Raw genomic sequence first — 18,146 nt, 5'->3', positions numbered from 1 at the left:
TCACATACACAGTGGAATTCTATGCCTCTATCAGAAAGAATGATATTGCCCCGTTCATAAGGAAATGGAAGGACTTGGAAAAAATTATACTTAGTGAAGTGAGCCAGGCCAAAAAAGGAAACATGGACTCTATGGTTTCCCTCGTTGGGAATAATTAGTACACTTTTCAGGATTTTTATACTGATTGCACTCATTACAATCATTCATTCATCAATTATATCCATTCATACTGTACTTCTGTACCATTCACTCCATCTCCCTCTCCTTCTCCCCATCCTGCTTCTATCCCTCCTGAAACATAAATTTAATTCCTCTTTACATCCATCTCATTCTCTCTGTCCTTCCTCACCTCTCTCATATTCCAAAAGAGATTATCGCTAGAATATAGAAATAAGATTAAGTTTTGGCAAATGACAATGACATGTGACTTGTTTTCTCCAGAGATGACAGCATTTTCATTCTGTTTAAAATCACACGTTGCACAAATTGCCTTCCCTAAAACATGATCCACATTAAACATGAAAAGAATCTCCATTTCCAGGCTTAGAACATTTGTCCAAAAGTGACCACCAAAAATATGGAAATTATATAATGTAATGATATCCTAATAACACGAAAAAGAAATACCTTTTTCGTAATTTCATGGCCACAGGCTTTGCACACACCATGAATTTGTACATATTAACAGCCATTCCAGCTTTAGCTCCATACAAATTGCTGACATCTGCATAACTTATAGGAGTAGACACCATCACCGGCTCTGTCTACTTTGGGATCTCATGATAATGACATCTTCCTATGCTGTTTCTTCAGGCCTGGGCTCCAGGGAAAGTACTTCATGCATGAGATCATGCCTTCACATTTGACTTACATGGAGTGTGGTAGTTATTTCTCTCACTGGCCATGGCAAATTACCAGAAATAAGTAAAATAAATGGAGGACTTATTAACATGCCATGTTTGTATTGTTTTGTTTTTGAACAGGATTCCATTATGGAACTAAAACTGGCATGGAATTCACAATATAGCTAAGGATAAGACTGAGCTGGTTAATACTACTACCTCAGTCTAAAGAGAGAATAATTTGAAAAAAACATTTATTTTTAATATTGCCAAATACTATCCAATTTGTCATGGTCAAATCTAATAGGTACATGATAGAAAATCAGACAGGATTATAATAAAGATTTAATCAAGCATGTCATAAGTAGTCATATCATCATCAGCTTAAAGAGGCACATTTATTCCCTGGCTGCCTGTGTCATGGCATGACCTTTGCCCCAGTGTTCCTGAAGGGTGGCAGAGGCACTCATGCAACACAGAGCTCAGCTGTAAATTACTATGACTTCTAAAGCTTCTTGCTCTGACAGTCACTCTGAAAGCTGTTGTGCTGCTCCCCAAACAAACTACATGTGACAGCTGGGCCACCTCAAGCAGGGAGGTTTTTGTTCGGGGCTGTATCACTGTGGGAGGAGCATGTGTCTCTTGAAAGCAGTAATAAACCCCCACATCCTCAGCCTCCACCCTGCTGATGGTCAGGGTATAATCCGTGCCTGACCCACTGCCACGGAACCTGTCTGGGACCCCAGATGCTCGGTTGGAAACCAAATAGATCAGGAGCTGTGGAGACTGGCCTGGCTTCTGCAGGAACCAGTGCAAATATGTGTTTCCATTGCTATGCAGGAGGCTCTGACTAGACCTGCAGGAGATGGAGGCCGGCTCTCCCAGGGTGACAGGCAGGGAGAGTGGAGTCTGGGTCAGCATAACATCTCCACTGGATCCTGAAATTAGAATAAAACAGAAGTGCAACTTTATTCACAAACATAGAAATTCATGTTGTTGTTATTCGTATTTTGAAATATATTGCCTGTTATTCATGTTTCATACTGATTAATAATCTAAACATATCAAATATTAAAAATAGATGTATTTCTGAAGCATAAATGGGCCTCTAGGAATCACTAGTTGTATTGTCATCTAGCAGAGTCTTTTCCCAAGCAATTTCTAGCTCTTTCTGGAATGTTCCTCACTCTGGAAGGCCTAAATATCACTCATCTCATCATGGATAACAAGACCTACACAGATAGGGCACAAATGGGCTCTGAGAGTTCAACCCCCACCCAGTCTCATGCCTCATCTCCCTTTGCCCTTACCAGGGATCCAGAGCATTAACAGCCACAGGAGCTAAGAGACGGACTTCATTTCTAGGAGTGAAATGAGGAGTCTTGTCAGGTCAAGGCAGGTTCAGAGCTGAGCCTTTATCTCAGACTTGGAAAGGAAGGTCCTCCTTAGGGAGCAATATGCAAATAGCCAGGTGGGGGCAACAGTGTGAGAAGAGCCAAGGGAAAGGCAAGACATGCTCTTCTGAGAGAAGTGACATCATTGTGCTCTGTGTTTGGTGATAACCAATAAAATCCATGATGCCAGCACCACTGGGGAGAAGGACCCCACTGTGATAGTCTGGATCTGAGAGGGGAAGATAGGGTGCACATGGCCCTGCCACCCAACAACAGCATCAGAGGCCCAAAGATATGCTGGTTCCTGTCAAGGACAGCATGGGAGAATGGAATGCACACAATGTCTGAATACCCTGCCCCTCCCTCAGCTCGTCTAGAGAAAGTCACAGTGTCCACCATCAGCAGCTCGGATCCTCAGGGGAGTTGAACAATGGGAGCAGAGTTGAGCTAGAGGAAGAGGGGTCTGGTATAATTGTTACCAATTTATCTGTTCTGGAATGTTAGCTACAAGTGTTAGAACCTCTGTTTCCAAAGGAACTTCCTATTAAGACTGGGTGTAAAGAATTGACAGAAAGAACAAACTTTTCCATTACTATTAGTGATCCAAATGCCTTTACAAGATAAAGCGAAAATGGGATAACTATGTATACTTGGAGTTGTGAATATATATTCAATTTGAGAAGCTTTAAACTCCAGTAAATATCCTGACATTCTTCTACACTTTATTTGTACAACAAATTAATCACAGAATTTCTGAAAACTTCCTTCTTGAGAATAATGGAAGGGAGAAAGTAATCAAGATGCCTTCCACTCATACACTGACATGATTTTTAAACTCCTTTGTGTAACTCCTTAAAGACAAATACATGTATATAATTCTGGTTATCCTAAATTATCCTATAAACTTTTAATGTCTCAGTTTGCAATCTTCTCTAACCAGTCTCTGCTTATTTGTCACAGAGATCTCAGTCTCCACTTCTTGTCCCCGAGGATTCTGGCTCCGTCCTGCAGCAGATCCTCACCTGGGAAGAAGGGGCCCATAGACAAGGAGGCTGCTGCTGATGCCCAGGAAGACTCCACGTGGCCATCTGAAGGGGTGCCTTGTGGGAGGTGATTAGGGAATTGGAGGCCCTGCCCTCAGGTGGGCTATAGCTTCTCTCATGCAGAGAGTCAGTGCTCATCATGGTCTCTTGTTACAAAGTGAGGACAACCCTATGCCTGGCCTCCTCAACTCACAGCTGGTTCTCTTTACATTAACACACCATATTTATCCACACACAGGACAGGCCTCACCTGATACTGCATCTAGGACTTTCTATACCTAAAACTGTGAGGGGTGTGTGTGTGTGTGTGTGTGTGTGTGTGTGTGTGTGTCAGTGTCTCTGTGTGTGTGTGTGTGTGTGTTGGATGTTGTTTAAATAGAAATGCTCTTTAATGCGCTGATTGGGGAGTAAAAAGCATCTATCTACCCCTGACACTCATCTACGAGACAGCTTCCTACACCTTAAGGAATTACCAAAAGATCACTTAAGAATCAGTGCAGAATCACATTCAATAGATCTGAGGTGGATTTGTTATTTTGTATTTGTAATATATATGCTCGCAGGGATGCCGTTTTGAGGATTCTGAATGTGGACACGTTCTAAGTAGGAAAGAAAATAATATTGCATCTATTTTCATTTGTGTTTGACTCCATTGTGTCAAGAAGTAGTTCTATTTTAGAAGTGTCTCTTCCATATTGTATGCATATACCACATTTTCCCTTCACTGAACCTTACTGAAACTCTGGCTATGGTTACAGGTTGCTGATAGAAAGAGGCACGCGTGGCCATGGTTTGGGCAGTGCCTTCCTGGATATATTCTGAGCCTTGGGCCAGGACCTCACTGGGTCATCAGCTGTGAGCTCCTCTCCTCACAGTCTCTTCAGGAAGGGCGTTTCCCAGCACTCCTCTCCGTGTGTGTCTCTCCCTCTGTCTCCTCTCGGTCTCTCTTTCTGTCTCTGCCCCTCTCCCTCTGTCTTTTCCTTTTGATATTCTGAATGATATGAGATGACTTCTGAACTCAAAAGAGACTCAATCCTATCCATCCACACCCACAAAGAAATGGGTGGATAGAGATGAGATGGTGGACAAGCGAGAACTGCACACATATGTCTTGTTTTCAGTTCTGCTTTTATAATCTACCAGGAGTTGTACAAAAGGATGACAACTAAATGTGTCCATTTATAAATAAACTGCTTCTGGATCTACATAACCTCTTTCATCATCCTGCCCCATCCCTCCCAATCCAACTCCTTCCTTCCATATATATTTTCATGCATAAACACACATTTTAATTAGTAAATGTGAATTTATGCTCCCAGTACATCTGTATGGTATAAGGAAGACCCTTTTCTGATTACATGATGAATATTGATGTAATACTGGTTATTATGTAGCTACCTGTTACTTGGTTCACTGAATGACTTAAATATATTCTACTTATCCACATATTTACATATTTTAATTTTTTCTTGTGTAAGTATGTTTGAGTTTCCAGTAGATCAGATAATGCATTGGGAAATTACAAGGAATTTGGCATTCATTCATCATCAAAAGTAAACTGTCTTATAATTAGATTAAAATTAACATGTGTGTTGAAATAACTTTTAAAGATTTCATTGGCTGAATAGAAAACCCTGACTACATGAAATTGATAAATGTATAAGATGATGAACTAACTTCTTAATTACGTTATTCAGGTCATTCTACAATGTGTATAATATCCAAACATCATACCATGCTTCAAATAAAATAATACTGTGCCAGTCAAAAATTGTTTTCAAAAAGTATAATGATTTTTTTTACTATCTTTTCAAATATCTTTTTCATAATTATACTGGCTTACTTTTAAAAAACCTCCTTTGACATAACTGGAAAGGCTTCTTTTTATTGAGTGATGACAAATTTCTAGTACACCCTGGACTATACATGAGCAGAGAACTGTATTCTTTGTGACGCAGAAGAGGCATTGTCAGGTGTGTGCTGCTTGGAATGAGGACAGTCAGGGTTTGGAGTCAACTCCATGAACTTTCTCCCAATACTTGCCAGTGACCTTCAGATCCTGGCTGCATCTGAGCAGTTCTGTCATCAGTGGAGGCAGCAGGAGGAGCAGCTGGGGCAGCCCAGCCTCTCACTTCTGCTGCCTTGGGAGGTTTTTGTTATGACTTCTATCACTGTGGGAGGAATACCGTAACTATGTTGGCAGTAATAAGTGGCAACATCTTCAGGCTGGAGGCTGCTGATGGTGAGAGTGAACTCTGTCCCAGATCCACTGCCACTGAACCTGGATGAAACCCCAGATGCCAGAATAGTTGCATAACTGATCAGGAGCTTGGGAGCTTTCCCTGGTGTCTGTTGGTACCAATGTAAATAATTGCTAATGCCCTGACTGGCCCTGCAACTGATGGCGACTCTGTCTCCCAGAGATGCAGACAGGGATGGAGACTGGGTCAACTGGATGTCACATCGGGCACCTGATATTGGAAACATAAAGGCCATTAGCCAAGCATCTCTATTAACGTGGGATGAGCAATCCCCAGCCTTGTCCATCCTTACCTGGGAGCCAGAGCAGCAGGAGCCCCAGGAGCTGAGCAGGGGCCCTCATGTCCATGCTGGGTGCTGAGTGGACCTTGTCCTGCACAGGGTGTGCACAGCCTATGAAGAAGAGCTCAGAGCAGTGGGCTGTGCACATGCAAATCAGCAGGGGCTGGGCAGGGTTGGGCACAGCTGCAGGCTGGTAGATCTCAGTGAGAAAGCATAGACCCAAAAACCCTGAGTTTCACATTTGCTTGTCAGAGGGATGCCTTGGAAGATATATAGATAGATATATAGATAGATAGATAGATAGATAGATAGATAGATAGATAGATAGATAGATAGATAGATAGATTTCATTTTTAAAATGAAAGATAATCCTTTGAAAAAATTATGTGAAATAAAGTATCATCTTCTAAGGTGTGTGCACTGTGCCCTGTGCACTCTGTATAAACGACTGGTTTCCTTCTCTTCTGACTGCTCTTGCCCATTGCCTCCATTTAGGAGGAGACTTCACATCAGAAAAATAGAACCACAAACAGTACAGTAAAAGAAAACTTCTTGCTTCTATTGCTTGGGGTTCATTTCAGTAAGTATCCTTTTATATGAACATATGCTAAACAACATATGGCATGTATACCCAATATAATTCTATGCTTCCCTCAGAGAGAATGGCATTGCCCCACTCAGAAGGAAATGGAAAGACTTGGAAAAATTTATACTAAGCAAAATAGACCAGACTCAAAGAAGCATAGGCTGCATGGTTTCCCTCATTTGTAATGATTAGGAGGTGCCTATAAATCTACAAGTAAACCCAATGGATAGCAAAGGCAAATAATTACACGTACGCGATTAATCAGCATCTAACATTCACACATTGAGAACAAAGGAGGATATTCTTAGGAGAGGATCACAAGGGCTCAATAGCTATGTGAATATGATCATATAAAACGATTTCACTGAACACCAGTGGTTCACGCCTGTAATCCCAGCTACTCAGGAGGCTTTCATCTGAGGATCCCAGTTCAAAGCCAGCCAGGGCAGGAAAATCCTTGAGACTCTTTTCTTCAAGTGGTACTGTGGGTCAAAGTGGTGGTACACTAACCTTGAGCTGAAAATCTCAGGGACAGCACCCAGGCCCAGGGTTCAAACCAGATAACCAAAAAAAAGAAAAGGAAAAAGAAAAGAAAATGACGGTTTCTCTTACATCCCTGGAATTTCTTAGATAGGCAGCTCTGTGAGCAGTGTGAGGTGCACCATCTAATGGTCACATGTGAATGTGCACCTTGTAGGATTACAGAAACTGGATTTCACTAAGCCTGCCCCCATCCTCCTCTTCTTTCATTTCTTCTACACTTTCTTCAGCATATATTATTTGTACAAATGAGTTCCTTCATTAAGCTTTCCTAAATGCATGCAACTTATTTGATAATGCTTACCACCCCATAATTTATTCCCCTATTATCCACTTCTGATGATTTTTATACTGATTACATTCATATGCTGTACTCAGTTACATTCACCTCCTCACTAGCTCCTGCTGGTTCTCCCCCCTTCCCTGCTGGTTTCCTTCCCCAAACACAAGCACAGTCCCTCTTGACATCCATCTCAGTCTCTCTGTCAATCCTCACCTCTCTCATTCCCACCCCCTCCCCTCATACCTGCCTGCATAGACACATGTGCACACGTGAATAAACACATACTGTAATTCTCCAGTGTTGTTACCAGGTATGTGTTGGAAATATGTGTGTCTTTAGCTGGAACTCTGAAAGATCAAATTAATATTCCCAGATATAGGAAACATCTGTTTCTGTCATGAAACATGTGGTTATTTTTATGCAATTAGTAGCTGAATTATAATTGTTTCATTTTTCGTTATCTTTAAGTCATTGTACAAAGGAGATGCCATTGAATAAGCACTTTATAAATACAATGTATCTTGACCAGTTTCATATCTTTCAATATTTTCATCATTCCTTGGCCATAAAAAAATTACCATTCTGCACATGCCCCGGGGGCAGTGAGCAGCGCCCACCAGAAGCATGCAAATCTAACTTGTCAGGTAATAAGTGACTTTCTACTCCTATCATCCCTCAGGATGGACGCTCTCTACCCCTGCCATTTACGCCAGTATCTTTTTTTTTTTTTTTGAGTTCATCTGAATTTATTATTCACCTAAGAAGCAGAAAGTTTATTATTTCCACTAACATGAATCACGTAAAATAAGAATCTATACACTTCACTTAGTATAACTTTTTCCAAGTCCATCCATTTCCTTACAAATGGGACAATGTCATTCTTTCTGATAGAGGCATAAAATTCCATTGTGTAAATGTACCACATTTTCCTGATCCATTCATCTATGGAGGGGCATCTGGGTTGGTTCCAGCTTCTCGCTATGACAAATTGTGCTGCGATGAACATTGTTGTGCTGGTGGCATTACTGTGATTTTGTTTGTGGGCTTTTGGATAGATACCCAACAGTGGGGCTGCTGGGTCATAGGGGAGTTCTATATTGAGCCTTCTGAGGAATCTCCATACTGCTTGCCAGAGTGGCTGAACCAGTTTACATTCCCACCAACAATGAAGTAGGGTTCCCTTTTGGCCACATCCCCTCCAACAATTGTTATTATTAGTTTTCTTGATATATGACATTCTTGCTGGGGTGAGATGGAATCTCAATGTTGTTTTGATTTGCATTTCCTTTATGGCCAGTGATGTAGAGCATTTTTTCATATGTCTATTGGCCATTCTCATTTCCTCATCAGAGAAGTTTCTTTGTAAGTCTTTAGCCCACTTGATGAGGGGGCTGTTGGTTCTTTGCAGTTTTGTTTTGGAAGAAGGTAATTTTTTTAGTTCTGCATATATTTTAGAGATGAGGCCTTTGTCTGTTGAATGTCCGGTGAAGATTTTCTCCCAGTCTGTGGGCTTTCTGTTTATCTTGAGAGCTATGTCCTTTGCCGTGCAGAAGCTCTGGAGTTTGATGCAATCCCATTTGTCCAACCTTTCTTTGATTTGTAGCCTTTCAGGGTCTTTGTTAAGGAAGTTCTGTCCTGTGCCAAGGAGCCCAAGTGTTTCTCCTACTCCTTCCTTTAGTGTCTTCAGGGTGCCTGTTTTGATTTCAAGGTCTTTAATCCATTTGGAATTGATTTTGGTGCAGGGTGATATATAAGGATCTAGTTTTAGTTTGTTGCATGTGTTGAGCCAGTTTTGCCAGCACCACTTGTTAAAGAGGCTATCTTTCTTCCATACTATTGTTTTAGCTCCTTTATCAAAGATTAAGTAGGCATAGTTCTGTGGGTTTAATTCTGGGTCTTCAATTCTGTTCCATTGGTCTTCAGGCCTGTTCCGGTGCCAATACCAAGCTGTTTTTATTACTATAGCTTTCTAATACAGCTTGAAGTTGGGTATTGTAATTCCTCCAGCACTGTTCTTTCTGCTTAGGAGTGTTTTTGCTATTCTAGGTCTTTAATTGTTTCATATGAATTTCTGGATTGCTTCCTCTATTTCATTAAAGAATGGTGTTGGGATATTAATGGGTATTGCATTGAATTTGTAGATAGCCTTTGGCAATATTGCCATTTTGATTATATTAATCCTCCCAATCCAGGAGCATGGGAGGTTTTTCCATTTTCTTAGTTCTGACTTAATTTCATTTTTCAAGCTTTTAAAGTTCTCTTCAAAGAGGTCTTTCACTTCTTTGGTTAAGGTTATTCCTAGGTATTTTATGTTTTTGGGGGCTATTGCAAAAGGAGTTGCTTTCCAGACCCAAAGAAACATGGACTCTATGGCCTCCCTTATTGGGAATAATTAGTACAGGTTTAGGCAAGCCATAGCAGAGCATCACAAGGCCCAATAGCTATACCCTTAGGAACACATAAGATGATGCTAAGTGAAATGAACTCCATGATATGGAAACAAGTGATATATCACAGTTATAACTACTTTCAACGTCCTATGTGTATGTGTAGTTTCTATTATTGATGATGTTTTGTATCACCTTCCTATGTTTGTACCTACACTATCTCTGTAATCTTATCTGAGTATATTGGAAACCGTGTTTACTGGTATTGGAAGTAGGAAATTCAAAGGGAATACCAAATTCGAGAGACACAGGGTAAAAAAAGAGAAATAACTACAAAAGCAATACTTGCAAAACTGTTTGGTGTAGGTGAACTGAACAACTGGGCGGGGGGGAGGGAAAGGGGGGGAGGGAGGGGGGCATGAGGGACAAGGCAACAAACAGTACAAGAAATGTATCCAATGCCCAACGTTTGATACTGTAACCTCTCTGTACGTCAATTTGAAAATAAAAATTTGAGAAAAAAAAAAAAAAAGAATCTATACCCTTAACAAGACACATCTGAACAACCATATGGTTCACTGGAGCAGGTAGAAGTATGAGCAAGTGTGTGTGTGCCTGTGTGCTGGGACTAGGGTTTGAACTCAGGGCCTGGGTGCTGTCCCTTCGCTTTTACACTCAAGACCGGTGCTCTACTACTTGAGCTATATCTCAACTTTCAGGTTTTTGCTAGTTAAAGAGATAAGACTTTCATGGATTTTTCCTCCTCAAGTTGGCTTTGAACCACGATCCTCAGATCTCAGCCTCCTGAGTAGCTAGGCTTACAAGCATGAGCCACAGGCACCTGGCAAGATTTATTCTAACTACTTACAGAAATTTTATTTTTACTAGTTAATCACTAGAAACTCAGTTACTTAACTCAAGCTAAACTTACGTATTTGTTTTCAAACTAGTTACGCCAGTATCTTGCAACCTAATGTTCTGCGATGACAATGCCTATATGTGAGCTGTCTAACACAGCAGTCATCAGCCACATATGGCTATTGAGCACTCGCAATATAATGAGTACAACCAAAAGGTTTTTAATTTATAATTGAAGAAAAATTAAAATTTAAATGCACATGGGCAGCTACTTTTATTATGAGGCAGTACATTTTAGCAATCATAGTCATTAATATTATTATGACAATCAGGCTGATAATTATTAGCATCGTCTGTCTCGCAGCCTCTGGAGCTCCAGGCTGCTGGTAACAGCGACATCATTGTTCTACCCACTGCCACTCAGCTGAGGGGACCTGGGCGTTAAGATGGAAACACGGCAAATAAACTGCTCAGGTGTCTATTTTTCTCTTTGAGTCACTTAAGATAGTTTTCCTAACTTTGCCTATTTTATTTTTTGTGCCAGCAATGGACTGTCCTTTAGCTTTTTCACTCAAGGTCAGTGTTCAACCACTTGAACCACAGCTTCACTACTAGATTTTGATGTTTACTTGGAGGTAAGACTCATGGTCGGGTGTTGGTGGCTTATACCTGTAGTCATAGCTGTTCACAGGATGAGATCTAAAGAAGACAGGATGAAATCAGCTCAGGAAGGAAAGTCCATGAAATTCACAAGTGGAGCTGGAGTTGTGGTTCAAGTGTTAGAGTGCTAGCCTTGAGCAAAAACACTCAGGGACAGCACCTGGGCCCTGAGTTCAGGCCTCAGGACAACACACACACACACACACACACACACACACACACACACACACAGACACACACAGACACACACACGCCTCATGGACTTTTTCTGCCTGTGGTTGTAGTTGGCTTCGAGCTGCAATCTTCATATCTCACCTTCAGAGTAGCTAGGACTACAAGTGTAAGCCACCGATTCCAGGCTAACTTTTAACATTTTTGTTGATATTGCAGGTGGTAATGAAAGCTCTGACAAAGGTGGGGTGTTTCCTTGAAGGAAGTTTTCAAAACATAAATTTAAATAAAAAATTCTGCTCATTATTGAGAGACATTCATAGTTATATATTTTTACTTTGATCACAGTGTATTCTGATTCTCATAAGTTGTAGTTTTTTAATGTTGCATTTATATTTTTGTCATGATACTTTGTAATATGCTTTGGTTTCTTCTTAGACTAACTTAAAAAATGTAGTACATGAGTATATTTCTGTTTGAACAGTGTTACCTCTTCCCTCATTTGGGTAACTGGAACCCCTCTGTATATCACCTTTACAATGATTTTCATAAATTAAATTGAAAACTAAAATAATGTAGTGACATTGTCCAAAGGAAAATTACTTTTTACCTGACTTATATAAATATAACCCCTCTGAACATCACCTTTACAATAACAAGAAAACAATAAATACAGTGTAATGATTACCCCTCATACTTTTTAAAATTCAGGTTTCCTTTTGGTATTTATTTGAATTGCATCTTTTTTCATCAATGAAAATAAATTGAGACCTTCTATCTTTAAATTTATTATGACTTTATAAATAATATACATAAAATTACTAAAATTAAAAGGATGTTCTGTGTGGAAAAATAGGTTATGCAGTTGGTGCTGTAATGTGCCTTATGCTTGAAGGTGTAGTTAGTCTGCACTTTTAAGGAAATAAAGATTTAATCCTTTTCATTAATGATCTTCTACCTATATTCTATGGTACTGAAAGTAGTCTAGTGGAATATTCTATTATTTTCTAAAGCAATTTTTCCTTCTCCATTACTGCTCATTTCCCATATTTTGCAGCTCTGATGTTTGCTTCCTATGTGGTCACAATTGGTGTCCCGTTGGGAGAGTGACAGACACCTGGACCAGGCATGAGAAAGCGCCCCTAGTGGACCAAACAGCAGCAGTGATGTCAGGATGCGCAGGTCCCCTCCCAAGGTCAGGAGAGATTCTCCTGACTCTGTGATGTTAGCCAAGGCCTTATGGGAGACCTTTTCAGCCACTTCCTACTAAAGTTTATTCGGCACGGGCTCTTAGTGGAGGGAAGAAGAGGCTACCCGATTTTTTGGCCATGCTCTGGTTCCAGTTTTTGCATGAGGGCTGCCCATCGCTTGTGAGTGAGGCCTGGGATCCTTTCTCAAGGCTCTACAGCCATTTCCACTCTAGCCAAGTCTGTTTTCCTCTTGTCCTCTGGGCTTTGCATGTGCTGCTGTTGCATTGCAGATCTCAGCTTAACTGGTGAGTTGTGTTTTGCATTGTTGCACAACTCAGGGTTCCAGGGAGTGTGCAGTCCACAGCTATAGGTGCAGAGTCCTCATGCTTCATACGGGTGGTTGAGTGAAATCAGAACTTTGGATATATATAGTCACACTTATCATTTTGTATAATTATAAAACATACATAGTATATAAATATGTATTCAATTTTATTTGCAAATTGTTCATATGTATATATATATGTGTGTGTGTGTATGTATGTGTTTTCTGCACAGGTATACAGTTGTAATGAAAATAAAATCCATTTCTTTGGTATAAAATACTGAATAAAATAGATTACTTCCCTGGATTATACATCCTGATGATTTAAATATCCTTTTACTGTGAACTTCATGATATGTAATTGCAATTAAAATATTTCCAAAAGTTATTGACCATTATTTTCATTAGAAACTAATAAATTTTTCAAAAATGATTGTTGATTAGAATAAGATAAAGTTTTGGCAAATGACAATAACATGTAAGTTGTTTTCTTCAGAGATGATTCCACTCTCATTCTTTTAAAAATGACACACTACCAAAATTGCCTTCTCCAAAACATCATCGACATTAAAAATGAAAAGAATCTCCATTTCCTGGCTTAGACCATTTCTCCAAAAATGAGCACCACAATGATATGCAAATAATATGTAATTATATTCTTATGACACCAGAAATCAATGGAAGAAATATGGATTGCATGATCTAAAGTTCTAGAACATGTAATTGACTCGCACTGGTTGAACTAGTTGTCATTTATTCTGTATCCTTATCACAGAAGTTGGCACATTTGCCCAGAGGCAGAACTTTTACCTGGGCACAGACAAAGAAAGTGAAAAGAGAAGTCACCTGAGCCTTGGAGGTTCACACCCATGTTCTCCCATTCAGCCTTTTTCCCATTGGGCATTTGCTGAGATCTAATTCAGAAGAAAGGATACATGTGTGGGATACTTTTCCTCAAAGCTACACAGATCATCCTTAATAGATACCTGTCACATGGGCTTTTGGCTCTGTCTCTGCTGTCCCCTCAATGATGCAGGGGCTGTTGAGTCTTCTGGTCATCATGTCCTGTGTGTTAAGTCTCCATGACACCAACTACAGAGGCTCTGTTCAATCACTTCTAGGGTAATGACTTTCAAAGCTCTCCGTGATGAGGTTGTGTTGACTGGGGAAATGGCTATCATGATCTCACATCTCTTTCCTCAGGAACCCCTGTTATCTCCCCATAAGGAAAAGCAATGTAGAATGCTACTCTACTATGTCTATGGAGAGGGAAGGTTAGTGCTAATTAGAGGAAGTAAGAGGCTGGGAACAGGAAAAATACTCCTATTTTTACCCCCAAATAAAAGCATTTACTACTTTAGGAATATTTCTCTCAGAATGCATATTTTCTAAGCAAGTCTACACAAATTTTTTGCATCAAAATTTTTATAACACATAGGATTCCACTAGATGAGGAAATTTCACATAACTTAGAAACTATGACAACTTTCAACTTTCTAGTAGTTTCACAACCACAGGCTTTTGACACACTTGCATTTGTACATGTGAACAACTGTTCTAGCTTTAGCTCCATACACACTTTTCATATCTCATAACAGAGAGGACTAGACACGTCCTTCAAGCTCTCTCCACTATTGGTGCTCAGGATCACATGATAATGATATCATCTCCTGCTCTCTTCTGAGGACTGGTCACAACTGAAAGTTCTTTCATGCATGAGGAGACTGCGTTTGTAGGGTTTGGGTCGTTACTTATGTCAGCGGTTATGACAAAATACTAGATATAAGCAACATAAATCAAGGGCTTACTCATTTACCTTGTTGGTTTTGTTTTTGAACAGGGTCTCCTTATGTAACCAAGACTGTCCTGGAAGTCCCAATATAGCTTATGCTAATACTGAGCTGGTAAATCCCACCCCCTCAGCCAACGATGAGAATCCTTTGAAAAGCACTATGTTTAATATTGCCAAATACTATCCAATTTGTGGTGTTGAAATCTAATAAACCAATGACAGAGAAGCAGATGGGATAAGAAAGAAGATTTAATCAGTTATATCATGAATTATCATATCATCCTCAGCTGAATGAGCCATGTAACTATCTGTGTATTCCATGGCTTTTAGGGCAATATTCCCAAAGGGTAGCAGAGGCACTCATAGCTCAACAACAACTTACTATCCTGACTTCTCCAATTTCTTCCTATCACAGTGTCTCAGGAAAGCTGTTGTGCTGTTCCAAACAAAGCTACATGTGACAGCTGGGCCACCTCAAGCAGGGAGGTTTTTGTTCAGGGATATATCACTGTGGGAGGAGCATGTGTATGCTGAAAACAGTAATAAACCCCAACATCCTCAGCCTCCACCCTGCTGATGGTCAGTGTGAAATCCGTGCCTGACCCACTGCCACGGAACCTGTCTGGGACCCCAGATGCTCGGTTGGAAACCAAATAGATCAGGAGTTGTGGAGACTGGCCTGGCTTCTGCAGGAACCATTCCAAATATGTGTTTCCATTGCTATGCAGGAGGCTCTGACTAGACCTGCAGGAGATGGAGGCTGGCTCTCCCAGGGTGACAGGCAGGGAGAGTGGAGTCTGGGTCATCACAACATCTCCATTGGATCCTAAAATATTAAGAGAAGTGGACCCGGTTAAATACAAGAATCATGAACCATTTTTCAAGATAATCTATTCTTATTTCTAGCTAGAATTTTTGTTTTATGCACCAAAATGTTCACTAAATATATGATGAATACACCACACACACACACACACACACACACACGCACACACACACACACACACTCACAAATGCCTGCACAGGCACATGCAAACACCCACAAAATTTGATGCTTGTAAACCATAAGGGACCGCTATACTCCTCCAGCACCATCCCACTATTTAGTTGAAACCACAGCATGGGTCCTTGCTCCTTCTGGAGTCGTTCTGATCCTCACAGATACATAGGTCACATTTCCACCCAGAAGGGCAGATCTGCACATCTTATAAGTGGATACAACACACATGGGGAGCAGTGGGCACCAGAGCTCAGCCCCTCCCCCTCCCCTTCCTCCTCTCTAGTGTGTTCTGACCTGGGATCCAGAGCATGAGCAGCCCCAGGAGCTGAGCAGGGCACCTCATTGTGAGAGGGAGCAGTCCTGGTCAGTGCAGGCAGCTGAGAGCTAAGCTTTTATGCTGGACTTGCAGGGAAGCTCCTCCCTAGGGAGCAATATGCAAATGTCCTGATGGGTGCAGTGGTGGGAGACACTGTCAGTGAGGTGGAAAGAGACACCAGGAGGGTGGGGCCTCTCCTGTGAGCAGATGACATTAACTGTGATCAAGAAAACGAGAGATCTATTATGTGTGCCCTAGGGAGGAACATGCCTTCGTGATTCTTCCTGCTTCCTAATTCTTCAACCCCTTCCCAGGTACAATTAATACTTTTCTTGAATAAGGATCCATATCCATAAATATTGAGTCAATCTTACTTATTTTTAGATATTTCTTTAAAAGTTTAGGTCTGGTTATTTTATTTTGCTTAATATAAACTGCATGGTGTAGAAAGCAGAAATATGAATTGTGCAATGAATACAGTTTTGTACAGATCTATAATTCAGACAAACCATGGAATTCTGGGTTTTTTGTTTGTTTGTTTTTGTTTTTGTTTTTGCCAGTCCTGGGCCTTGGACTCAGGGCCTGAGCACTGTCCCTGGCTTCTTCATGCTCAAGGCTAGCACTCTGCCACTTGAGCCACAGTGCCACTTCTGGCCATTTTCTGTGTATGTGGTGCTGGGGAACTGAACTCAGGGCTTCATGTATACAAGGCCAGCACTCTTGCCACTAGGCCATATCCCCAGCGCTTGACCTTTCTTAAGATGTACCATTTAATGCCTCATCATCTTTTCTTCTTCCTCAGTGGTATTTCTGGTCCCATAGTTCTGATTTATAATTTTAGTTCATTATTTGAATAATAAAACTCCAACCTTCAATAATCAAGTAACATTCATTTGGTTTTTTATTATCATTTTTAACAAATTACCTACTGGAATGATTCTTTGACTAGCTAATCACTCGAGAGAGGCTTCTTTTTTAATTTAATTTTATTGTTAAGATGATGTACAGAGAGGTTACATATGTAAGGTATGAGTACATTTGTTGTCATAGATGTCACCTCCATCCTCATTTTTCTCCTGAGATTCTCTCTGACTTAGATATTTTTCATTTCCTCTTAAAGGATCATAATTTAGCCTTCCCTTATCCTCATCTGCTTACTTGGAATATGTATTAGATGGATATTGCACCCATGTAAGAATTAACGAGAGAATAGAAATTATGCTAAAAGAAAAATCAAATCCCAAACCCCATCATCACGATGCTGGACATAAGCTACTGGCTATCAAACTCACTCTGTGTGTGCTTTTAGTTTAGTTTAGTTGGATTTTTCTCTGATGTTAAATTGTTTAATTGTTAATTGTTAAATTGTTTTTGCTTTGTCTTTATATGAAATATATTACAAATAATTCTCCAATTTTTAACAATATATCTTTGAGTTTTACATGACCACGTCATTACATTTAGTAGTACCAAAGTACCAAAGTTCATAAAAAGTTTTCATTTGAGGGCTGGGCATGGTAACTCATGCCTGTAATCCCAACTGAACTGGAGGCACAGATGTTAAGATTGTGATTTACACCTGGGCTGAAAGTCAGTGAAACTCTATCTCATAAGGAAGTTGAGGCAGGTGGTGCTTGTTTCTGCAGCTGTGGAGGAGGTGAAATTAGAAGGATTGCAATAGAAGGCCAAGATAGGTAAAATCACAAGTCCTCGTCTGAAAAATAAACTAAAAAGCAATGGTTGAATGGCTTAAGTGGCAGAGCCTAATGAGCAGGGAACCCTGAGTTCAAACACCAATAGAACCACGTATATTAATTAAAATTCATCATTTATCATTTACTACTATGCATATAATATCCTCAATACAAATCATGTTTTCAACTTCTTCTGTTGTCTGTAAATTCACTATTTTTTTTTTATTTTGGTGCTAGGACATGGTCTTGAACTCAAGGTCTCCTGCTCTCTCTTGTGTAGATTTTTCACTCAAGGTTGGTGTTCTACCACTTGAACCATATCTCCACTTCTAGCTTTGTGCCTGTTAACTGAAAACAAAGAGTCACAAGCATCTATCTATCCAAAGATGTCTGGGAAATACTAAAATGCTACTTTCCTGTGGCTGCCATGATCAGTTTCCAATCTCTGTCCTTCACGATGTCTGTATTTGGCATTCCGGAGTGAGTACCCAGACCTAATGTGGGACTCTGTACATTTAGGTGGG

The 18,146-nt window shown here is 40.3% G+C and overlaps 2 gene segments (V, D, J or C); both read right to left on the bottom strand.

Moving 5' to 3' along the window:
• Positions 1 to 1,226: 1,226 nt before the first annotated feature.
• On the bottom strand, positions 1,227 to 16,042 carry LOC125356821. The segment is given in 2 exon segments: positions 1,227 to 1,780; positions 15,907 to 16,042. Coding segments are annotated over 2 exon segments (603 nt in total).
• LOC125356167 lies at positions 5,353 to 5,887 on the bottom strand. The segment is given in 2 exon segments: positions 5,353 to 5,750; positions 5,833 to 5,887. Coding segments are annotated over 2 exon segments (441 nt in total).
• Positions 16,043 to 18,146: the final 2,104 nt, after the last annotated feature.

Source organism: Perognathus longimembris, chromosome 8 (genome assembly GCF_023159225.1).
Source record: "Perognathus longimembris pacificus isolate PPM17 chromosome 8, ASM2315922v1, whole genome shotgun sequence".
NCBI lineage: Eukaryota > Metazoa > Chordata > Mammalia > Rodentia > Heteromyidae > Perognathus > Perognathus longimembris.
The sequence above is the reverse complement of the archived record's forward strand: the minus strand, read 5'-3'. Positions and strand labels throughout refer to the sequence as shown.